The sequence below is a fragment of the Nilaparvata lugens genome, chromosome 1, assembly GCF_014356525.2.
Source record: "Nilaparvata lugens isolate BPH chromosome 1, ASM1435652v1, whole genome shotgun sequence".
NCBI classification, from domain to species: domain Eukaryota; kingdom Metazoa; phylum Arthropoda; class Insecta; order Hemiptera; family Delphacidae; genus Nilaparvata; species Nilaparvata lugens.
Window position 1 is genome coordinate 83,461,026 of NC_052504.1, and position 26,096 is coordinate 83,487,121.

At 34.9% G+C, this 26,096-nt stretch overlaps 1 protein-coding gene across 1 annotated transcript in view; it reads right to left on the bottom strand.

Moving 5' to 3' along the window:
- The window catches only part of LOC111058404 (oocyte zinc finger protein XlCOF6-like), a 44,899-nt gene extending 18,853 nt beyond the window's left edge, over positions 1–26,046 (bottom strand). The window contains exons 1-7 of the mRNA XM_039443195.1: positions 25,930–26,046; positions 25,346–25,392; positions 18,964–19,000; positions 11,946–11,982; positions 10,826–10,899; positions 9,932–10,009; positions 9,551–9,652 (exon numbers count right to left, since the gene is read on the bottom strand). Coding sequence (XP_039299129.1) covers positions 9,551–9,652; positions 9,932–10,009; positions 10,826–10,899; positions 11,946–11,982; positions 18,964–19,000; positions 25,346–25,392; positions 25,930–26,046 — 492 coding nt within the window. The remainder of the gene's footprint in view (positions 1–9,550; positions 9,653–9,931; positions 10,010–10,825; positions 10,900–11,945; positions 11,983–18,963; positions 19,001–25,345; positions 25,393–25,929) is intronic.
- Between the last annotated feature and the right edge of the window lie 50 nt (positions 26,047–26,096).

Sequence of the window (26,096 nt, forward strand, 5' to 3'; positions counted from 1 at the left end):
CTATTTGGTAGGTATTCTATTCAATTTTTTTTTAAATAATAGAAAAATAGAAATCCTATTTGAAATATGTAATTTCAATTGAAATAATTCTGAAATAACCTTTCAATATTATTAATATCGGTACGAGTAGGTCTAACCTATACGTGTAGGCTAACTGAAGCATGGATAAAGTCTAGGATGGTTAGTTATCAACTTTTAAAATGTCATTTCAGGTATTTTAATTTGTGTTTCTCATACGGTAATGTCTAAAAATTATTTCATTGTTTCAAAAACACATTTTAAATCAATTATATGACTTGTGTATTCAAGTATTTCGATAGAATGAAGAAAAAAAATGGCGACTGATAATGAATTGTTCACTTTGGCTAAAGTGCACGTCCAGTGCCAACATACCTGTCATCAAATTTTTTGGTTGGGATCTATTTAGTATGTTATTTTGAGCACAAAATCACAAAAATTAAACGGCGCTCACTATTGTTTTTTAAATAAACTAAGTTCAAAGTAGCACAATTTTACATGCATTTAACCTATGAGTAGCAGCCATTTTGATTATTGAAATCATCAAATTTATGATATTGCTAATCTGAGTTTTCCTAACCCAAAGCTTTTCCTAACCTTAGCTACTTATGGTTGCTACTTATAGCATAGGTTAAATGCATGTAAAGTTCTGCTACTTTGAACTTAGTTTATTTTAAAAACAATAGTGAGCGCCGTTTAATTTTTGTGATTTTGTGCTCAAAATAACATACTAAATCGATCCCAACCAAAAATTTGATAATAGGTATGTTGGCACTGGACGTGCACTTACACCGTTTACTTTTGTACAGTCACTGTCAAAAGTGAAAATAAAATATTCTGGCAAACTGACAACATTGCAATGCTAGAGAGAGATAGCGCTATCTGTTTTGTTGTATGATAGAAAAGGACAACAACAGTATTGTCAATCGTACACTGCCATTATAACATGGACCTCACTATAGGGAAGGGAACCCGAAAAAACTACCTGGTCCTCCAAGTTGGGGGTTGGGCGATGGGCTGACCCCCATCACCATAAAAACTCATTTGTTCAGAAACAATTAAATGAGCCTCGGATTGGTAACCGGAATAAAATAAAAAACATACAGGAAAAGATATGACTTGAATTTTTTATTTGAACTTGGAATGTCAGAACATTGTATAGGGGAGGTGCCTTGAAGGAAGTCTTTCAAATAATGGAGAGACATAAATGGTAATTTTGGCTTTGTAGGAATTAAGATGTACTGGAATTGGTGTGTCAGACACTATAGTGAGGTCCACGTTATAATGGCAGTGGATAAAGATAGAAGAATAGCGATGCCAATTCTCTGCATTAATTAATTATATTTCCAAACTGTCAAAAACATGATTGTCATCGTTATGGACCTAGAAAAGGATAGTACCACGGGCTTTGTCGAATGATAGACAATGATAGCAAAACCAAAGTTGATCAAATACTGTCATTATAACGTCGACCTCACTATAGAAAATAATAATAACAATAAGCGTCTATATTTCAAAAACAAAAATTTTTCCAAAAAAATACTTCTTAATAAACCAACTGAACTATATAAAAGACTAATTTGACATAACCGGAAGGTTGTCTGTCAGGAGTCGGTATCTACTGAATCATTATTACAATACTTCATCCTAACTGAATAATATCCTAACTGCCCCTTCGATCAACAAAACTAAAATAAATTTAACAATTTGATAATAATAATTATGATAATGTTATCCAAGAAATGAAAATAATATGCAATCTTCTTGAAATAATGAATAGAAAATACATAGTAAATAAATAATAAACTTTTCCTTTCATCAAAACAAAACAGAAGAAAAAACAAAAAGTGTACAAAACTTGAATAATTTTCATTGAATGTCATACTTTCGCCACATTATAGCCAAAGACCATTTATATCACCTAAATTACTAATAATTACAACTATTAGTCCGGGCGCAAATGTAATTCCGTGGTCATTTTTGGGTAACAGCCGTGGAAGATGTCTCAATTTCTTCGTTGGGTCTAGCATAATGAGGATTATGATGATGATAAGTCGAAATCACAGGCAAACAACTCGGAAACAAGATGGCCGCCAAAATTTCCAGAGCTTTGCTAAATCGCTTGTATTTCAATAACTGTTTAAGATATGCTACCGTTTTTCTAGACGAAAATATTTTAAACTTCTTCCTCTACAATTTTTGTTCAATAAAATTTTCCTCTAAAACGCATATTTTTTTAGTTATAATCTCCAAAAGCCCAAAAAACGTTTTTTCTAATTTCTTTCAAATTTAATTTTGTTATAACTTTTTTCGTGCAGGAGATACAGAGAAATTTTTAATCTATGAAATTTAGAGCATTTTTTCAACTTTGGAACGATATATCTTCATGCGCTGTACGTCAAGAAATAAGTTCTCCAGCGCCCTCCAAAGAAAGCCCTGCACGGTTTCTGGTGCGTTTTTCCATACGCGTGAGGTAACAAGCTAGAACTATGAAATCGTTTTTTCATGACTATTCCAAGATACAGACTTGCAAATGGTCTCAATCTCTTCGTTACAACAAGCCGAATGAGAATATTGATGATGGAAACAACGAAAATATTCGATATCATTGAAAAATTCAAGATGGCGGTCATTATTGACAGAAATTTTTATATCGCATGCTATTTAGTTATTGTGAGTGATTTCGGAATGGTTTTATCACCAAAGTGTTCTGAATTAACCATACTATGATGTTCGAGAGAACCGACTCATTTCGACCACTCTTTTCATGATGGAGCTCCAGCACACTTCAGTGTTGCTGTTCGTGAACACCTGAATCACAGCTTTCCAAATCAATGGATAGGCCGAGGTGGGCCAGTACCATGGCCAGCTAGGTCACCAGACTTAAATCCTTTGAAATTTTATCTTTGGGGACACTTGAAAACCTTAGTATACAATACTCCGATTGATACCATTGAAGAACTCCGATTAAGGATTTCGAACGAGATAGAAATGATAAAGCAGACTCCTGGAATATTTGAACGGGTCCGACAATCGATGAGAAGACGTCTGAATATATGCATTCAGAACAACGGAGGTCACTTTGAACATCATCTTTAGTCTTTTGGTATAAGTTTAATGTCATTTAGATATGTTACTTTCATATAAGAATAAAACTTTTCATAAAAACCCGAATATTTTATTTGCAATCAGCTACAACCTATTAGTTAGTTATAAATTCTCTCCTCATAAAACAGCAAATTTTTGTGGTGCAATGTACTACATAAGAATACATTTTATTCAACTTTTATTTAAATTTAGTTTACATAGCTTACATAATTCTTGTCAGAATTAAATTATCTACAATTTTTATTGCGAAAAATTATTTATTTACTGGTCATTAAAGAAAGTTATTGGGCATCAAACGTAGAAGTCTGTGTTTTTCTACTTAGATTTTTTGCATATTTCAACTTTTTTCTCAAAAACTACTCACACTACAGCTTCCAGACTAGTTTTATTCAATTTTTCAGATATTTTTCCATATGAATCCATTTCACCAGAGGAACTGAATTCCGGGCGAAATCTTTCACCTTGTATAGCTCGTTAATGAAGCGTTTATGGATACGGTATATGTTTATAAGAACTTTTTTTCTTATTTTTACCTCTACTATCACGTATTAAATTATTTTACCATAATTAAGAATCACCCTGTATCTTTATGCGCTGTATGTCAAAAAATGAGTTCTCCAGCGCCCTCCAAAAAGGGAGACAAACTAGACTGCCGAAACTATAGAGCAATATCATCTGTTGAACACAACATATAAAATATTCACTACAGCATTAAAAGCAAGATCAGGGATGTACGTGGAAAACATAATAGGAGAATACCAGGCAGGATTTAGGTCAGGTAGATCAACTACTTAAATTATTCACCCTCCGACAGATTGCAGAAAAATGCTGGGAAAACAATATTGAATCAGGCTTTTCAATATATTCCCAGCATCACAAGAGGCAGGCTGTTATCATGTTAAGACTTCAACATACCATAAAAGCTGGTGAGGCTAGTCAGAGCCACAATGGAGCATACGGTTTGCCAATTCAGAGCGGATGGAGAGCTGACAGAATATTTCTAAGCGATGCATGGCATAAAGCAAGGAGATGGAATTGCACCAATGCTCTTTAACTTGGCACTAGAGCATGCAATAAGGAGGACTTCAGTGGATAGGTGTGGAACACTGATGATAAAGTCAGTCCAAATATTAGGCTATGCAGATGATATTGGCATACTTGGTAGATCTATGATGGCTGTGAAACATGTAGCAATGGAGTTTGAGGAGGGTGCATCAGATGTTGGGCTGGAGATAAACACTGAAAAAACAAAAGTACTGCTCCATAGTAGACAGAATCGGAATAGACTCGGACAACTTAATGAATGTTGCCGTGCTACCAATTTTTCCTAAATCGGCTGGATAGCATTCCACCTATTAACCTAAGGAAATTTATCGGCTCCAACGTAATAGATTCTTGATAAATTATGAATGGATCTATTGCCTATGATTTATACATAAGAATAGATTTCAGCATGTTCTAAATTGAACCATTTATATTTTAAAATAATTTAAAATTTAAAGACTGTATAATAAGTACAAACATTTCAAGATTACAATACAAAGATGATCAAGATGGATAATGGGTAAATAAGTTCCCTAAAAAATACAAACAAGAGAAAAAGAAAATTGGGTAAATAAATTTCCTAAAACAATACAAAGAAGAGAAAGATTAATTAGAGCCTATCCTACATGTCAGTACTGAACTTTCATAAGGAAGTAAATTTAATAAAAATATACTGAAAATGAGAAAATGGGACATAATTTGCTCTGAAAAACCTAATTACCTAATATGATACCTGAAAAAAAATTAGACATGATTAAAATATGTAATACATGATGAAAAAAATATACCACAAGCAAACAATTATTTACACTACAATGGATAGATTTTAGAAAAGTTAAGTTTTATCAACAATTTAAAGATTAGGAAAATAAGCTACTATTTTAACTTCCAAAATTATTTCAGAAAAAATACAAATTTAAATGACTATGGACAAGATTGGTTAAGATATGCATCATACAAAAATTTTTACTGAACATTACACAAAGACAGGAAAGAATCGAAATTTGAAAAGATTAAGGGCCAAGAAAAATAGGCTACAGGAAAGAAAAAAGACACAATTATGGACTCTTACCATACACTGCGTAGCGATTATGCTATTCTGAATCCCGGCATAAGACAGGATTCCTAATCATTGTGTGCTGGGGAATACCCTTTCATCATGTGATTCACTGTCATCATCTTGTAAATAAGCAACTTGAAACAACCTTTGAATACTAACACATCAATGGTGACTTTGTGTTTTGTTTTCTTCAAGAACATAATTTTATTCATGGGTTCATTTGTTTCAACAAAGCCATTTTGCTTACAAAAGTTAGTCATGTTCACTTGAGAATGCATTGCATACACCTTTTCAATTCTCAGTTGAAAGTTGAACTCATCAACTTGACTCAAAGCAACATTCATTTTGTTTACATTGTCCCTAACCTCCACAGAAACCTGTCTCATGTAATCATTCACTTTGTTTATAGTTTTCCTAACCTTCAATGTAGCAATATTACTTTCATGATAGTTGACTTCCAGTGAAGACAACTCCCTACCTACTTCTTTACTCAATTCTACTATCTCATTAGGGTTGACTTTTTCAACAACAGTAACTAGGCCTACATTATCTGAAACTTGAACTAATTGATCTTGTATCTCAATACTACTAACATCCTGGTTCAATTTGCTTTCATCTTCATGATTATCTTTCAATGTTTCATGTGCATCTTTCAATAGAAGGTTTATACTAGCCTGCTCTAGTCTAATGCTAGCAAATTCTTGCTTCATCTCATCAAACCTAGCACTTTGATTTTGTTTCAAATTATCAATCTTAGCATTTTGATTTTTAAACATTTGGTCTAACTTAGCATTTTGCTTATCAAACAGTTGTGTTAAGGCAGCTATTAACTCATCATCATTTTTAATATTTTTCATATTGTATGCCATTTTGCTAGTCTGCACAGATAATATATTCATTAGGACTTGATCTCTCTTGAACCGATTTCCCACTCAGCAGTATACCATTCATAATTTATCAAGATATCTATCCTACTAATAATTTTTCATAACCAGGGATTTCATGGTGTACCATTTGGGACATATTTATTTTGTAATTCGGTCCCACCAGGGGAACCATTTGCCGTGCTACCAATTTTTCCTAAATCGGCTGGATAGCATTCCACCTATTAACCTAAGGAAATTTATCGGCTCCAACGTAATAGATTCTTGATAAATTATGAATGGATCTATTGCCTATGAATGAGAAATCCAATTTTCAGAGCAAATGAACTTATAATCTTCAGATGAATTTTGGCAAAATATTATACAAATACACAAAGAACTATATCTTATAAGCCTAAGCATCTAGAGTTACTACGAGCTAAAGTACTTATCCAAATTGTAGTTGAAAAACAGTGGCTATTGGCTTGAATACACAAATAGTAATATACAGACAAAATAGAACACTATAAACTGTTTAAAACTCAATTTAAAACATTAATAAATTCACTTAAATGGAAAATGATTCAGAGCAAAAATTTACAACACACACAGCCAGCCATTTTTCTAGAGAAGAAAGAAGCCACCGGAAAAGCTACAAGTCAGGAAGAGAGCAAAAGCTTCTAGACACCTCAACGTTACAGACACGTCACCAAAAAATTATAAATTACAAGTTTAGAATTCACATTTTTATATTTGTTCTCAATAAAACTTCATTTTGAAACTGTTATTTTAAATTTTTATATATCATCTCTATTTAAATAAACCATTTATCTATTAATTCTGTTAACCCAGCCTCGGTGACACCATGGAACAATGCAACAATCATTTACGATAAAAAATTCTCAGTCGAAAAGTTTGTCCGTATATCGATGACTCTGATATTTACTATAAAGTTTCATAGATCTCGAATTGAAGATTCGATTCCAATGTGAGAAAAAATGTAATATTACAATGTGGAGGGAAGCGCTATGGAGTGGATGACACTTTCACTTTGCTAGGGAGTTGCATAACGGGTACTAATGAGGAACTCAAAGCAGTTCAAAAACGTATCAACTGCACATTTTTCTCTCTTATAGGCATATTTAAAGCTAGGAATGTACACCGTGGATGCAAGATAAAACTATATAAAAGCATTATAAGGACAGTGGTGTGCTCCGGAAGTGAGACATGGACAATTACAGCCAGAACAACAGAACTGTTGAATGTATTTGAGAGAAAGATGCTGTGAAGAATATATAGACCTGTGTGTGAGGCAGGACAGTTGCGTATCCGTACTAATGCAGAGTTAGCAACACTCTATAGAGAACCCCCACTATCGGCCCACATAAGATTTATGCGGCTCCGATGGGCACGACATTTGCAACGGATGCTAGTTATACATGTGCCAAGGAAAGTATTCGTGGGACAGCCTGGAGGAAGGAGACCTGTTGGAAGACCAAGAGAGCGATGGGAGGATAGAGTGGCAAAGGACGCTAGGGAATGCTACGTGTGAGGAGATGGAAAGGTGCAGCAATGGATAGAGATGGCTGGAGGCAAAGTTCAATTGAGGCCAAAACCCGATTTGGGCTGTAGCGCCATTGGAGAGAGATTGTTAAGATTGTTACACTTCATGTGAAAGACACATAAATTGGTACTGAAAGTCATAAAGCAGAAGCAGCTACTAAATTTGACTGCTGACTTGAATTATGGACATCACTATAATTCCAGTTTAATTATAGTAATTGTACTGTTTCTCAATAATTAAGAAATTGCAAGCTAAGGCCAGCCATTCACATTAAGGTTTGCCAAAGAGCTATAACTGTACAGATATTGGTCTCTGTGCACTCTGCAATACACCTGGGCAGGCAAGAGGTACTCCTGTGCACTGAGTGAGTGAAGGGTATTTGAATTTCAAAGTTGCAATTTTTGATGTGGTAAAGAGCGTGTTGAGGGCTCTGGATGGGTCTCAGAGTGCCATTGCCCTCTTCTGTGACCTCTCCCGAGCCTTCGACATGATCGACCATGAATTTACCGAACTGAAGTTAGAATTTTATGGATTTACGGGAAAAGCAGCCAGGTTTTTCAATTTCATATCTCTCTGGAAGATTTCAGGCAGTCAGACTGACAAACGGAGGTGGCGGGGTAGAAACATCTGAATGGAAAATAAATCTTTGTGGGGTTCCTTAGGGATCGATCTTGGGTCCTGTACTTTTCAATATATTATTTATTAATGACCTGCCTCACAGTATTGGCTCTGACCTCATTCTCTATGCAGATGATACCACTGTAATTGTGAAGGGTAAAGATGATGATGAAGTTGAGCGGAAATCAGTGCAGGCTCATAATCTTTTAAAATTAATTTGAAGAAAACCAATTATCTCAAATTTTCTACTGGGGGCTCGGGAAGTTTTGCACATATTCTTTACTCAGCAATAGGAGAGGAATGTTGCGCTTCTGAGATGATTAGATTTCTTGGTGTTGACCTGCAGGGAAATGTTAAGTGGGATAGTCACGTAAAAGCATTGGGTGTGTCAGAGTGGCAAATAGAAAAACAGCACTAACTGTTTATCATGGCTGTTTTATGTTTCACATCAGATCTTATTCTGGGGTAGCAGCCAAACAAACCTTCAGAATATCTTTCGAAAGCAAAAGAAAACAATCAGGGTTATTGAGGGAACCGAATCTAGGGTTTCATGTAGGCCAATGTTCAAAAAACTCAAATTATTAACAATTCCAGCCCTTTATTTTTTTATATTGCATCTTTTGTTTTCAGTAATAAGCAGAAATTCATGGAGGGTAACATTTCACACAGATACCCCACAAGACGTAAAATGTTTACCCTGCAGTACCCCACTCATAGACTTTCGCTCTTGGAGGGGGGTAACCATATTTCATGGGCTTGGCTCAGAATTTTCAACTGTTTGACGGACGAGCTGAGGGGTGTTGACAGTCTTGGTAAATTTCATGCATCTCTCAAAGATAAACTGACTGAATGTTGCCCGTATTCATCAAGAGAATGCTTTGAGATATTCTCAAATTCTCATTGAAATCCTAGAGATCAGAAAATAATTCAGACGATTTTTTAAAATGAAAAACTTTCCCTCAATGGAAGGAAACCCCCTATATTTGACATGTCGTACACCGTTTGAGCTGTGCTCATCAAATACGGTTTAATACGACGGAATCACAATAATAATAATGAGTGAGTGAATGAATCAGTGCCATTTCGCCTTTATGCATATAGATTATAATATATTAGATTTATTTGATAGAAATTTTCCAAATCTGAATTTCCATACTGTTCTCCAGCCAAATCTAGAAGAAAGGTTTTCATTATGCAATAATTTTCAATTAGAAATTTAATGACAAGAAACTCAACTGAATCACTTATTCAGTCTAGTCAAGATTGAATACATGCCTGATTGGAAGTTGAACCATTGTTTGTGGATGACTCATCATTGACGTTGCTAGTTTCAAATTCACATTCTCCAAATTCATCCTCCTGCTTCTCGATCTTGATCTGTGAACATAATAAAAGGCTTGTGTCACTTGAAGACTAGACGAATATCGAACTCAGCAAGTAATAGTGCTCAGTATTAAAATATGGGTTGTAGTAGTTGATGTTTGTTTATTTCTGTTTGTCAGGATAGCAATGAATAGATTCAAGAATGCTTCTCTTAAAATATGGACCATTTTCTATTGTTCCCATAGAATGAAGTAAAAAGGAAAACAATAAATTCAATTTTATTATAAAGCTGTAGTCAGTAAATCTCGAAGAGGATTGTACAACAATACATGCCTGCTGAGTAGCTGAATCACTGCATGTAGCTCCAATCCAACTGTCATCAAAAGCATTTTCCTGTTTCTCAACTTGAACCTGGAACAAAGAGACAAAAAATCAACTTGAATCCTTCACAGTAGAATCTTGATAAAACACATTTCCTGTTTTAAGGTATCTATTTCAGATACTGTAGTAATGTTCCGTACTTGATAATATTAATCCTTTATCAATAAATAATAACACTCTGATAGTAAGAATTATCAAAGCTTGGAATCCCCATAGATCGAAAAATTGTGATTTTAGCTGCTACATAACGGAGCTCTCAAGCAACAGACCCCCATTTTACAAATTGCATAAGAGAGTACAGAGTACTGGACTGCAGATGAGTGGACAGGGCGTAGGTTGTTGCCTTTGCCTATACCAGACAGGCAGCACTGTAAATTTGCATATATATTCAATCAATCAATCTTTATTTTTGTCATCGAACATTACAAATATAATCCTTCTGGTATACTATCAGGACATCTATCAAATTCAATCGCTATCAAGTGATGACATCTAACAAAGTCAATCCCACATCAACCAATGAGCAAATGGACTGCAATGCAATGACAAATTATAACATCAGTAATCAACGTTTATTTTTGTTTAATTCTATATAGATGTACTTACAAGCATTTCAAGGATTTAAAAATCTTACAATTTATCCCACTTTGGAAATATTTACATGCATTAGTATCCTCTAAAAATGATAATTTATTCGACATTAATGAAAATAAATTGTAGTTTCCTTGACTAGAGAGGCGAATGTTTCACATAAAATGCCAACACAGGTTTGAGAATATATCTATTACCTCTTACCTGAAACAATGAATATTCAAATTTGAATGTATTTCTGAAAATATTTTTTACCTGAACTTCGATTTGTGGTCTAGATGTTGATACATCTTCCAGTCTGTTAACAATTACTTTTGCAATTTTCCCACCTGAAATAAATATGAATGTTTGAAGGAAAATAATAAGAAAAGATAAAATATATATTTATTGAATTTTCCAAGTTGGGTATTTGATATATATTACCTGAAATATTTTCAAGTTAAATAGTTGCAAGAAATTCTAGTTTCGATCAAACACAGTCTTGAAAAAGATATTGCTAAAATATTTCATTTTCGATATATTATTTTTTATACAAAGCATTCATTAAGTGAAATCATTCAAGATACTAAACGTGCTTTTAACTGAAGAACACAGCTTTTCGACATAAGAAATCACCTTCTTGTGTTCACAAAAACCTAGAAATGAGGTCATTCCATTCAAAAACAGTCTAATCCCGAACACTGCTTGGCTTATTCAGAACTGCCTAAGGACGGTTGCAGACGAACCACTATCGCATGTCGGATGTGGGAGCGATTATTTTGCATCTGTGGTACTACAAACGCAGCGCATATGGAATACATTGGCAGGCAAGGCAGTGGCACTGATACTTCCACATGGCGTTGCGTTTTGTAGTATGCGATTATTTTCCTTGCGATTTTCGTACCACTGGTTTGAGCACTACGCTTCCCCTAGCTTCTATGCCACAATCGCAGTCGCTGTGACTTTGAAACAGCTGTATAATAGAAAAATCTGATAAAAACACCCGAGTATGATACAAACATCTGAAAACTGTTGCACTAATGCGCGTTTTCTCAAATGTAGTGTGAAACCCAAATGCGATAGTGGTTCGTCTGCAACCGGCCTTATTCAGAACTGTATCTAGCGATCAACTTCAACCAGTAATATAATATAAATAACACTTTATTCGATCAAAAGCTAAATTTTGTTTCATTAATAAACATTAATACAGTATTGCATGCTCATAGGTTCAGTGTAGTTTATAAGCTCATGAGTTTACAGTATCTGTTATTGGTTAAGCACAAGTTTTTTGAGTAAAAGAATTGGGATTTCATACTGTATCAGATGAAAGTTTGAACTCAAATCAACTGTTGAGATGCTTGGAAATCAAGGGAAAAAATGTATATTATATACTTACAAACATGGTACTCCATACTCTGGAAAGCAGTTTGACTCTGAAAGCAATACAGAGAGATCATTTTTCAATTATTTATCTATGGTATAGCTTTATTAATTGAATTTCTCTAAATCTATCAATATAATAACAATGAACATTTTCAGCTGCTTAGAAGCAATCAAATAGGCAGAGTCAATCCTATGGAGCTTCATTAGTTTTTAACAACATAACAGTATTAGTTGAATACTCAAACTATTGATCAGCTGACTTGCAGGTAGAGCACTTTTAACATTTTCCAATATTACAGTTAGGCGGGATGCACTCCGGAGAAACGCATTTCGTGAAGCCCTCTTTCATGAAACTTGTTTCATGCAATCCGTTTCACTCGCGCATGCATACAAAAGAAACGTTCCCTGCTTAATCTTATCAGTCGATTGCGAGCAACTTTCGTTTCACGTTTCCTGAAACTTTTTTCACGAAACGCGTTTCTCCGGTGTGCATCCCGCCTTAGTCTGAGATGTATGCTGGCGAAATTGTAACAATAACAAGAAAATTCCACAAAATAGATAATTAATGGGTTTGAAGGAAAATACGTGTCTGATTTATGGCCAATCAACTTTATAAAGGTCGACTCATCTCCAACACTTTTTGATGCAGACTAATGCTTATATTTTAAACTCAGTAATATATTCCCAAATTACGATTGTTTTGTCATAATTGTATGTATAACGCAATAAATTGTCTCTTCTCTTTCAATCCTAGATCATACAGTAACTTGAAGAGCTGAATTGAATTTAATAACTTTTCCATTCCATACAACTATTATTATTATTAGCATAGCTTCAAGCTTTCAAAACTATGCGATGCTGTAATAGTTAATTAGGTACTGTTCATGATTGAAAAATTTGTTTCAAATTATTTTAGCCTATTGATGTCAAAATAAAGAAACATTTGATTTGATTGATTTGATCTTTATTTACTGAATACTGAATAACATTTTGAGAATTCCATTGTGGCCAGTCAAGCATATGTCTAGAGCACACTGCACACAGAGACATTAGTAGCAGCTGGTAACTACTAGCAGGAATGTAGAATTGGATATTTCATGAGCACAAAAATGTTCATGTCATTTCCAATCACACTTTCACATAGTAGGTAGCTAGTGGATGCCACTAATGTATCTGTGTGAATCGTGCTTATTGAACACATTGGAAATCAAATATTTAGATGGCAAAATTCCCGCAACAGCTACTATTGTCCCTTTGTGCAGGCTGTTAATGGGTGGACCTAAAATGGAGCCTTTCCAGTAGAGTCGTTCCATTCTCCTATTGTTTGACAAGTAGGGAGATGATCAGATTAAACAAAGAAAAACAATTATTTGATTGAATCTTTATACATAGCTCTCACCAGTCAGATGACTGAAGTTAGCTCCAATGTTAGTCTACCAATCTACCTTAACTCATAATATCAAAGTAATATATACACAAAATTGATTGAGAAACTTCAAACAGTCTCAGGGTGTGATCACATAGAATACATATATGTGCAAGTTCAAGCTTGGTTATGCATGAACAAGTGCGCAAATGAGAAATAAATTCTGGAAAGAGCAATAGGAGCACTCACAAATAAAGCTAGCACTTGCTAAATGCGTTCAGAATGAGCTGAAACATGCAAGTTATAACATGTTTCAATGGGTTTCAAAAATACCCTGGTGTCGCATCCTCATATTGGCCTAATGAAGGTCAATGACAACCAGCGCCAGTGTGTGGATATGTGGTTTGCCAGCTCTGGCCTAGATGTGAACTAGGCATTAGCATGCCGGGCCAACATGAGGACTAGGAAATATGCCTAGTAACTAGCAACTAGTCATATTGTCTAGTCCAAATGTTGGCCCAGACACTGGCAACGTGACCAGTGCCCAATCAAGGCCAGCGGTAGCCAGCGTTGACAAACCACCTATCCACACTGGCGCAGGACGTCATTGGCCTTCATTGGGACAACATGTGGATGCAGCATTAGCTATCCTACGCTGAAATTATGCCCTATCTACCAATGCTCAATCCAAGTTACGAATGTGAATGGGACAGAAGTATAGCTTGGATTTAACATTGATAGATGGGACGTATTTCATCATAGCTTGGACAGATCCTTAGCTTGGATTTAACATTAGTAGATACTACGTATTCAGCATAACATAGCTAAGTGTGAAGAGACCCTAATGCCTAGTCGAAGGCCCAGCCTGGTAATCCAAAATGGGCCAGTGAAGGCCAGCGCTTCTAAAATTTTGTCCCCAAAAAATCTGATTTCAAGAGTTTGAAGTTATATTCACCATAGTAAAATTTGTTAGAATTGGATAAATCTTTCGGATATTGTAGTATGAGTATTTTGGAGCTTCCAGATGGCTGAATTGATCCAATATCCTCGGCATTATTAGAATTACAGACGAATTACTTGTTTTATTGGTAGGAATAAAGATAGGTTCAATACAGGAGAGTTGTTCCACTCATACAATACCAGATATAGACAAAACCTCAGAGACGACATTCATCGAACTGGTATGTATGAGAGGGGGGTAAAGAGTGCAGGAATTCGGCTTTATAATTCATTGCCAACACGCATAAAGGCTCTTACAGGTGAAAAGTTCAGAATTAAGGTGAGGGAGGAGTTGAAGCATGTTTGTCCTTATTCCAGTGAGGAATTCTTTTTGCATTATGGAACGCAAAGATTGATGACTTAGATTATAATTGACAAATCCTTATACACCTTTCATAGGTGGTCAGTGGGATGAAAAATGAAATGAAAAAATCTTGAAAATCGACATATTTTTGCCGCCATCTTGTTTTTTCATGATGACAAACATTTTTGAGATTGCAATCATGGATAATCTCTTTCTACACATCATTACAAAGAGATTGATACCATTCCCAAGTCTGTACCTTCAAGTAGTCATGAGTTACACGGTTTTCTAATTGTTGGGATTGGCATTTGGTGGAAAAAGCGAGTTTTCCGCTGCAAACAGTACTTTTCTCTCTTTTCCGATGACGCTCCAGCCGTGAAATATGGACTTACAGCCTCCAAGCAGATGTCATTTGAAGCTTTGGCAATATACTAGAACACTGTACCAATAACACTAGTGTATGTCTACTGTGAATACATGTACAGGGTGGAAAGTGAAATTTGTCCCCGAAAAATGTATGTTTCAAGTTTTTGAAGTTGAATAAATCATGACAATGAATCACATGATGAAAGGGTATTCCCCCAACCCAATGATTAGGAATCCTGTGTCATGCCGGATTCAGAATAGCAATGACCGTAAATACTACGTATGGTAAGAGTCCATAATTGTATCTTTTTTCTTTCCTATAGCCTATTTTCTTGGCCCTTAATCTTTTCAATTTTCGATTCTTTCCTGTCTTTGTGGTATTTCAGTAAATTTCTTCTATGATGCATATCTTAACCAATCTTGTCCATAGTCATGTAAATTTGTATTTTTCTGAAATAATATTAGAAGTTGAAATAGTAGCTTATTTTCCTAATCTTTAAATTGTTGATAAAACTTAACTTTTCTAAAATCTATCCATTGTTGTGTAAATAATTGTTTGCTTGCGGTATTTTTTTCATCATGTATTACATATTTTAATCATGTCTATTTTTTTTTAGGTATCATATTAGGTAGTTAGGTTTTTCAGAGCAATTTGTCCCATGTTCTCATCTTTCATTGCATATCGTGCCATAAGCCATATGTAATTAGGTTATAGTTTACTTCTGGGCTTTTAACCCATTTTGCATTTTATTTTTTCTTTGCGGTCCAATACTTTGGATTTTGGTAGACAAGTAGGTGTGATTTTTTTTAGAGGTGTGGGCGTGAACCACATACGGCTGGACTCGATTATCTGACCTACTTGTTTGCGATATAAAAACCTTGACTGCAACAACAAATGTTTGTAAAACCTTTTGCATACTTTTGTTTTTGTGGTCCGATACTAGAGTCTGCTATCACATTGCCTTACAGACATCTAGGAACTATCCACCCAGTCACAATAGTCAACATTTTTTCCTTCACCAGTTGTTTTTGTGGGAGTGATAGCTCACAATTATAACAAATTAGAGTCATACTTGAATTTACAAAATTCCATAGTAGTATATTTTATTAAATTACTTCCTCATGAAAGTTCAGTACTGACATGTAGGATAGGCTCTAATTAATCTTTCTCTTCTTTGTATTGTTTTAGGGAATTTATTTACCCAATTTTCTTTTCCTCTTGTTTGTATTTTTTAGGGAACTTATTTACCCAGTATTTCATCTTGATCATCTTTGTATCATAATCTTGAAATGTTTATACTTATTATACAGTCTTTAAATTTTAAATTATTTTAAAAAATAATTGGTTTAATTTAAAACGTTGTGTTATATTATCAATTGAAATGAGTTAAAGGCTAAAATTTTTCTAAAGTGTTTTGTAATTGATATTTTTTTTTAAATTTTAAAACTGTTTGTTCTATAAATTTTGATATGATTGATTATCGTTTGAAATGGATGCTGGAGTGTATGTAGAATTTTTAGTGGGGTTTGTTGATTAGAATTTTGCTGGTATGTGATTGTTTTTTGAGATGGAAACCCATTATTGCCTAAAGAAGGAATAACAGAGGTTATGACTTAGAGAGGCAGTAATGAGATAATAATTTTTGTTTGATTACTTATGTTGATTGCCATAGATGCAAAAATAGATTATAATGTTGATTGCCATAGATGCAAAATGATGATTAATTATGAATATTGTTTGCCTTTGAAGCAAAATATTATTGATGTTTTGAATGGTTTTATTTTCTTGTGTTAATGATTGATAGTAAAGTTTTGTCATGAAATGTAGTTTGTGTTTAGAACATTGAAGAGTCAAATAAACTATAGTATCCAACAAACGATGATTAATAATATTAAATAATTTGCTTTTTTACACATTTTTGAACAAAATTAAAACTAAATAATTTTGAAACCCTGAATGATAAATCATAAATGTGAAATGAACATGCTATAAATGAAATGTTATATTAAATAATAATGAAATGCAAATATATTATGAAATGATTGAATAGAAGACCAAATGTCTGAAATTATTGAAATATGTATTGAAATTAAATTTTTGTTGTGTTGTTATGATGTTTGTTTTTTACAATTTTGATAATGATACAGGGTGTTATGAAATTATATTTCTATTTTGAAGAATGGATTAAAATGTTGATATTTGAACAGTGAATAATGAATTTTTTAAATTTATCATTGATATGTCCATATTTCACAATTATGTATTGCTGACTGTATAATAAGATGTTAACAAATTTCAATTTTATATATATTTAAAATAATTTTTATGTGTATTAGATTGTATGGATAGCCTAATCAAGTTTTTCTTCTTAGTTTATAAGCATTTTAAGATACAGGTACAGCACAGACATTAACATTGAAATAGTTATCATGTGAATCTCGAAATCAGTAACAAGTGAACGCCATGAAGAGTGTTAAGAACATTTGGGTGATTTTCGAACTAGTGTGACATATCTACGCAAAATCAACGCTGCGGCCTACACCAATACTACACCAAAATCTACGCCGTGCCTGTGCTGATGCCAACGCCAATATCTACGACGCCGATGCCTGCGCCGAAGCCAATATCTGCGCCAATGCTGATGCCAAAATCTGTGCCAATGCTGATGCCAACACTAATACCTACACAATATTAACACTAATAACTACGCCAACAAAATGCCAATAGCTACGCCAATGCCTGCGCCAATAGCTACAGCAATGCAAAATCTGCGCAATGCCAACAAAAAATCATGCCAATAGCTACGCCAATGCCTGCGCCAATGCTGAGCCAAAATCTGCGCCAATGCAACAACAAAAATCAATGCCAATAGCTACGCCAATGCCTGCGCCAATGCTGATGCCACACCAAAATCAACGCCGATGCCTGTGCTGATGTCAATGCCTGCGCCAATGCCAATGCCAATGCCTGCGCCAATGCCAATATTAACGCCGATGCCAAAGCCGACACCAAAGCATACGCCAATAGCAATGCCAATGCTTATTGCTGACTCTGTATCTCAAACTTCAACACTACTGCATTACCTGGAGGTAATTGCCATCCATGTTCAACTTTGAATTCAGAAGAACAGTCACAATATCATGAAAGAATTATTCAAAAAATCCTCTCCTAAATTATTCCTGTATGCAGAACTCTAAACCTTGAAAGCTGAAAATATCAAAACCAAACCTTACCTAAATTAATCCTCACCTAAATTAATCCTGTATGCAGCGTCTATCTCTTTTCCAAAAAACGAATTACATTGTCATTTCAAGCCTGAAATGTACATTGTATAATTACAAATATGATACAAAATTATGTGACTCTGTATTGAATTTGAATGCAGCCGTCTACTACAAACATGAAGCAATGCTAACTGAGATGTCACCGGTATCGTTTGGAATGCAGCGTCTACTACAAACATGAAGAAATGCTAACTGAGATGTCACCTGTATCGAGTTTGGTATGCAGCAGTCGACTACAAGTATCAGCCCAACACTTCGTGCATCCAGATCAGCCCAACACTTAACGTCATCACATTGGAGTCACACTTAACTGAAAATCATACTGAGTGCCTTAACGGACTGTTTTCCAAAATGTGCATCAATAAAATCAACCGCGGCAATAGTGAAAGAAATGAACATTTTTTGATTTATTGAAATTTTATGTGAAAATTAAATGTAACAATTCATCAATTCATTTAAAAAATAATAACAATATAAATTTTCCATTCAACATAATAATTTTTTTATGCAATAAAAATTAATACAGTATTGCATGCTCATAGGTTCAGTGTAGTTTATAAGCTCATGAGTTTACAGTATCTGTTATTGGTTAAGCACAAGTTTTTTGAGTAAAAGAATTGGGATTTCATACTGTATAAGATGAAAGTTTGAACTCAAATCAACTGTTGAGATGCTTGGAAATCAAGGGAAGAAAAATGTATATATACTTACAAACATGGTACTCCATACTCTGGAAAGCAGTTTGACTCTGAAAGCAATACAGAGAGATCATTTTTCAATTATTTATCTATGGTATAGCTTTATTAATTAAATTTCTCTAAATCTATCAATATAATAACAATGAACATTTTCAGCTGCTTAGAAGCAATCAATAGGCAGAGTCAATCCTATGGAGCTTCATTAGTTTTTAACAACATAACAGTATTAGTTGAATACTCAAACTATTGATCAGCTGACTTGCAGGTAGAGCACTTTTAACATTTTCCAGTATTACAGTTAGGCGGAATGCACACCGGAGAAACGCATTTCGTGAAGCCCTCTTTCATGAAACTTGTCTCATGCAATCCGTTTCACTCGCGCATGCATACAAAAGAAACGTTCCCTGCTTAATCTTATCAGTCGATTGCGAGCAACTTTCGTTTCACGTTTCCTGAAACTTTTTTCACGAAACGCGTTTCTCCGGTGTGCATCCCGCCTTAGTCTGAAATGTATGCTGGCGAAATTGTAACAATAACAAGAAAATTCAACAAAATAGATCATTTATGGGTTTGAAAAAAAATACGTGTCTGGTTAATGATCAATCAACTTTATAAAGGTCGACTCATCTCCAACACTTTTTGATGCAGACAAATGCTTATATTTTAAACTCAGTAATATATTCCCAAATTATGATTGTTTTGTCATTGTATGTATAACACAATAAATTGTTTCTTCTCTTCCAATCCTAGATCATACAGTAACTTGAAGAGCTGAATTGAATTTAATAACTTTTCCATTCCATACAACTATTATTATTATTAGCTTCAAGCTTTCAAAACTATGCGATGCTGTAATAGTTATTTAGTGTTCATGATTGAAAAATTTGTTTCAAATTATTTTAGCCTATTGATGTCAAAATAAAGAAACATTTGATTTGATCTTTATTTACTGAATACTGAATAACATTTTGAGAATTCCATAATGGTCAGTCAAGCATATGTCTAAAGCACACTGCACACAGAGACATTAGTAGCAGCTGGTAACTACTAGCAGGAATGTGGAATTGGAATTTCATGAGCACAAAGTAATGTTCATGTCATTTCCAATCACACTTTCACATAGTAGGTAGCTAGTGGATGACAATAATGTATCTGTGTGAATCGTGCTTATTGAACACATTGGAAATCAAATATTTAGATGGCAAAATTCCCGCAACAGCTACTATTGTCCCTTTGTGCAGGCTGTTAATGGGTGGACCTAAAATGGAGCCTTTCCAGTAGAGTCGTTCCATTCTCCTATTGTTTGACAAGTAGGGAGATGATCAGATTAAACAAAGAAAAACAATTATTTGATTGAATCTTTATACATAGCTCTCACCAGTCAGATGACTGAAGTTAGCTCCAATGTTAGTCTACCAATCTACCTTAACTCATAATATCAAAGTAATATATACACAAAATTGATTGAGAAACTTCAAACAGTCTCAGGGTGTGATCACATAGAATACATATATGTGCAAGTTCAAGCTTGGTTATGCATGAACAAGTGCGCAAATGAGAAATAAATTCTGGAAAGAGCAATAGGAGCACTCACAAATAAAGCTAGCACTTGCTAAATGCGTTCAGAATGAGCTGAAACATGCAAGTTATAACATGTTTCAATGGGTTTCAAAAATACCCTGGTGTCGCATCCTCATATTGGCCTAATGAAGGTCAATGACAACCAGCGCCAGTGTGTGGATATGTGGTTTGCCAGCTCTGGCCTAGATGTGAACTAGGCATTAGCATGCTGGGCCAACATGAGGATGAGAACTAGGAAATATGCCTAGTAACTAGCAACTAGGCATATTGTCGAGTCCAAATGTTGGCCCAGACACTGGCAACGTGACCAGTGCCCAATCAAGGCCAGCGGTAGCCAGCGTTGACAAACCACCTATCCACACTGGCGCAGGACGTCATTGGCCTTCATTGGGACAACATGTGGATGCAGCATTAGCTATCCTACGCTGAAATTATGCCCTATCTACCAATGCTCAATCCAAGTTACGAATGTGAATGGGACAGAAGTATAGCTTGGATTTAACATTGATAGATGGGACGTATTTCATCATAGCTTGGACAGATCCTTAGCTTGGATTTAACATTAGTAGATACTACGTATTTCAGCATAGCATAGGTAAGTGTGAAGAGACCCTAATGCCTAGTCGAAGGCCCAGCCTGGTAATCCAAAATGGGCCAGTGAAGGCCAGCGCTTCTAAAATTGTGTCCCCAAAAAATCTGATTTCAAGAGTTTGAAGTTATATTCACCATAGTAAAATTTGTTTGAATTAAATAAATCTTTCGGATATTGTAGTATGAGTATTTTGGAGCTTCCAGATGGCTGAATTGATCCAACATCCTCGGCATTATTAGAATTACAGACGAATTACTTGTTTTATTGGTAGGAATAAAGATAGGTTCAATACAGGAGAGTTGTTCCACTCATACAATACCAGATATAGACAAAACCTCAGAGACGACATTCATCGAACTGGTATGTATGAGAGGGGGGTAAAGAGTGCAGGAATTCGGCTTTATAATTCATTGCCAACACGCATAAAGGCTCTTACAGGTGAAAAGTTCAGAATTAAGGTGAGGGAGGAGTTGAAGCAGGTTTGTCCTTATTCCAGTGAGGAATTCTTTTTGCATTATGGAACGCAAAGATTGACGACTTAGATTATAATTGACAAATCCTTATACACCTTTCATAGGTGGTCAGTGGGATGAAAAATGAAATGAAAAAAATTTCTTGAAAATCGACATATTTTTGCCGCCATCTTGTTTTTTCATGATGACAAACATTTTTGAGATTGCAATCATGGATAATCTCTTTCTACACATCATTACAAAGAGATTGATACCATTCCCAAGTCTGTACCTTCAAGTAGTCATGAGTTACACGGTTTTCTAATTGTTGGGATTGGCATTTGGTGGAAAAAGCGAGTTTTCCGCTGCAAACAGTACTTTTCTCTCTTTTTCCGATGACGCTCCAGCCGTGAAATATGGACTTACAGCCTCCAAGCAGATGTCATTTTGAAGCTTTGGCAATATACTAGAACACTGTACCAATAACACTAGTGTATGTCTACTGTGAATACATGTACAGGGTGGAAAGTGGAATTTTGTCCCCGAAAAATGTATGTTTCAAGTTTTTGAAGTTGAATAAATCATGAAAAGAGTGGTCGAAATGAGTCGGTTCTCACGAACATCATAGTAGTTTGGTTAATTCTGAACACTTTGGTGGTAAAACCATTCCGACATCACTCACAATAACTAAATAGCATGCGATATAAAAATTTCTGTCAATAATGACCGCCATCTTGAATTTCTCAATGATATCGAATATTTTCGTTGTTTCCATCATCAATATTCTTATTCGGCTTGTTGTAACGAAGAGATTGAGACCATTTGCAAGTCTCTATCTTGGAGTAATCATAAAAAATTGATTTTATAGTTCTAGTTTGTTACCTCATGTCTATGTAAAACCGCACCAGAAATCATGCATGGTTTTCTTTGGAGGGCGCTGGAGAAATTATTTCTTGACGTAAAGCGCATGAAGATATATCGTTCCAAAGTTGAAAAAACGCTCTAAATTTCATATATTTGAAATTTCCCTGTATCTCTTGTACAAAAAAAAGTTATAATGGAATGAAATTGGAAAACATTTATAAAAACAGTTTTTTTTTGCTTTTGAAGGTTATAACTAAAAAATACTTGTTTTAGGGGAAAATTTAACAAAACAAAATTTTAGAGGTAGAGTTTAAAAATATTTTCGCCTAAAAAACGGTTGAATATCTTGAACGGTTATTGAAATACACGCGATATAGCAAAACCCTTGTCTCCGAGCCATCTTGTTTCCGAGGTGTTTGCCTGTGATTTCGACTTATCATCATCACGATCATTATTATGCTAGACCTAATGAAGAAATTGAGACATCTTTAACGGCTGTTACCCAAAAAATGGCATTTGCAATTTCCAAAGTTCTATACGTTTAAGGTCCCCTGAGTCCAAAAAAGATGTTTTTGGGTATTGGTCTGTGTGTGTGTGTGTGTGTGTGTGTGTGTGGTGTGTGTGTGTGTGTGTGTGTGTGTGTGTGTGTGTGTGTGTGTGTGTATGTGCGTCTGTGTACACGATATCTCATCTCCCAATCAACGGAATGACTTGAAATTTGGAACTTAAGGTCCTTACACTATAAGGATCCGACACGAGCAATTTCGATTGAATGAAATTCAAGTTGGCGGCTAAAATAGAGAAAATGTTGTCAAAAACTGGGGGTTTCGAGATTTTCTCGAAAACGGCTCTAACGATTCTGATCAAATTTATACCTAAAATAGTCATTGATTATACAATTGCAAACTGTTGGCAACTGTTGATTCTATTAAACCATTCACTATGAAGAGATACCAGACTTCGTGTGTCTGCAGCGCTATTGTCCTGTCACCAGCTGGCTTACATCTTTGAATAGGAGACTTTGAGATGCGCGTGAACACCACCGTCAGTTGATCAATTTTCATAACGGCAAGGAAAGTTGTGTGAGTGCGCCACACCAGATTTTTATCATTTTTAACAGTCCAATCCTATGTACAATTTGACGAGACTGTTAACTACAGTTGTGCGTGCAATTGTTTAGTAAGCTTGGCAGTGCATTAAAGATTGAAGGTAGGTTGGTAGGTGAGCGTTTTTAAGGGCCGTTTGCATAGTATCCTACATTAAAGCTGCGTTTACATCAAAGTTATTAACAAAATGTTAATAACTTAATCCTCATAGATTGAACACAATAACTTATCATACACATGATGAACATATGTGTTAGTCAAGTTCCGTTCAATCTAATAAAATAGGGATTAAATTTTTAAAACTTCGTACAGTAGGCCTATTTAACTTTGGTGTGAACCGCCCAGCAGCTTAATATTAGTAAATCTAAAGCTGGAATCAAATCTCGTTTTTTGTTTAAACTAAAGTACGGTACCTACTATTTTTCATCTATACTCTTTTACTATTGCACAGTGCAACTAAATGTAAAAGTAATTATAAATCTTATCATTTTTTGAGAAATTTCTCAATCGCTTTTCCTCTCCTATTACAGTACTGTACCTATCAGAGTAGGCTACAGCTCTAAACACACAAACGACGAATGAGTTATTAAAATAACCAATGAACTGCTGGTTTATTGTAAACAAAAAATAACTAATTCCCTGAAGAATTACATTAGGAACCGATTCAAGTTTTAATTCTGTTCACTCAAACTCGATCAACTCAATCTATCTTAGTTTAGCTAGCCTATCTAGGTCATCTATGAAAACGGCATTTTAAATTAATATACTGAAACAATGAGTAGAACTTGGACATCAATACTAGAATTCTAAAACTCAACAATCTCCATAAAGTTAGGTTATTGTTGATAATAGCCTGTTACTTTAAACCACATTATTAACACTGAATCTCAAGTTCATTTTGTTGATTCTTGTAATTCAAATCAAATTGTAAAATAGAATTCAACATCATAAACACAAATTAAAGATTAAAATTCAAATTACGAGGCACAGGTCAGTTAATCAGTTTGTACAACCAATTTTCTGCATTATCAAAGGCTATACGATATCGATAAAGTACAATGTATCGATAACAGAATCTCGATATATATTGTCACATTCTGAGGTGACCGCATTTGTCGTGTCATGAGGCGACAAATGCGGTCGATTTTCATTTTCTCACCTCCCGACAAATGCGGTCAGCGACAGAGTGGGTCACATTCCTGAGGTGACCGCATCTGTCTTGTCAAGAGGCGACAAATGCGGTCGATTTTCATTTTTGCAACTCCCGACAAATGCGGTCAGCGACAGAGTGGGTCACATTCCTGAGGTGACCGCATTTGTCGTGTCAAGAGGCGACAAATGCGGTCGATTTTTATTTCTGCACCTCCCGACAAATGCGGTCAGCGACAGAGTGGGTCACATTCCTGAGGTGACCGCATTTGTCGTGTCATGAGGCGACAAATGCGGTCGAAAAAATGACCCAGTTTGGCGCTATACCCCTTAAATAGACAAGATAAAAATAACATAAATTTTGATAGAAACTTATTTCAATTATTTTTATAAGTTGAGAAACAGTAAATTTTAAGAATATTAAATAGGCCTATTCAATCCTACTGTTTTTAAGGTTATGCTAAAGATAAAATTACGTTAGCCAAAATGAAACATATTTTAAAAACTCACCTCTTTATCCATTATTTTAATTTTGAGGCAAAAACATAACATATAGCTATATAGAAGAATATATTTGTTTTTTAAATTTGATTATTATAAAATAAGGATGATTCTACTTGAATTTTTCAGAATAGAATATTTTAGGCCTACCTGTCCTTTAACCTGAACATCAACTGTTCAATGGGAGAGCCGATCGACTGTAAACAGAGATGGCATTGAAGTTCCTAGCGTTCCACACCCGTCAGTCAACTAATTTAAATCGAGTATCGAAGATGACTTCTATAGGGAGACAACCACTCGGACGACGGAGTATACATTTATCGATAGATCGATTAATTTTACATATCGACTGCAAATAAATATTGGAAGAACTTGTTTGCAATTGATACGCTCATTTATCGATATCAATCTAATTTTTCGATACTAAAATGTCAATCAAGTAGCCTATCAAAGAAATTAAACGACAATTTTCATTTCTTTCAGAAACTTCTTTGAAGACGAAAAATACAACAATATTCGGCTAGAATTATTTTGGAGCAATTTTCTCCTATTGAACACAATCTATTATTATTCACTTTTATAGGAATTGGTAACATAATGATGATAATATACTTCAAACACTAATATTACACTATGCAACCAGTGGCCGGGCGAATTAAAATTTATTAGCATTAATCCTTATTGCGCTCATTGCAATAGCCGGACTCAGATTCTGGCCACCATTGGTGTCCTACTTTGATAAGATCCAAACCTCTCAAAGGGATTTTCAGGCGAGTGGGCAGCGTAGGAAGCTCACCGATTGACTGATTTGGATGGTGTTCAAGAATCAGCCTATCAGAGAGCTTCCTCATCATACACGATTAGCTCCTTCTCCTCCTCACCATAGTCTCGGTAATTCTTC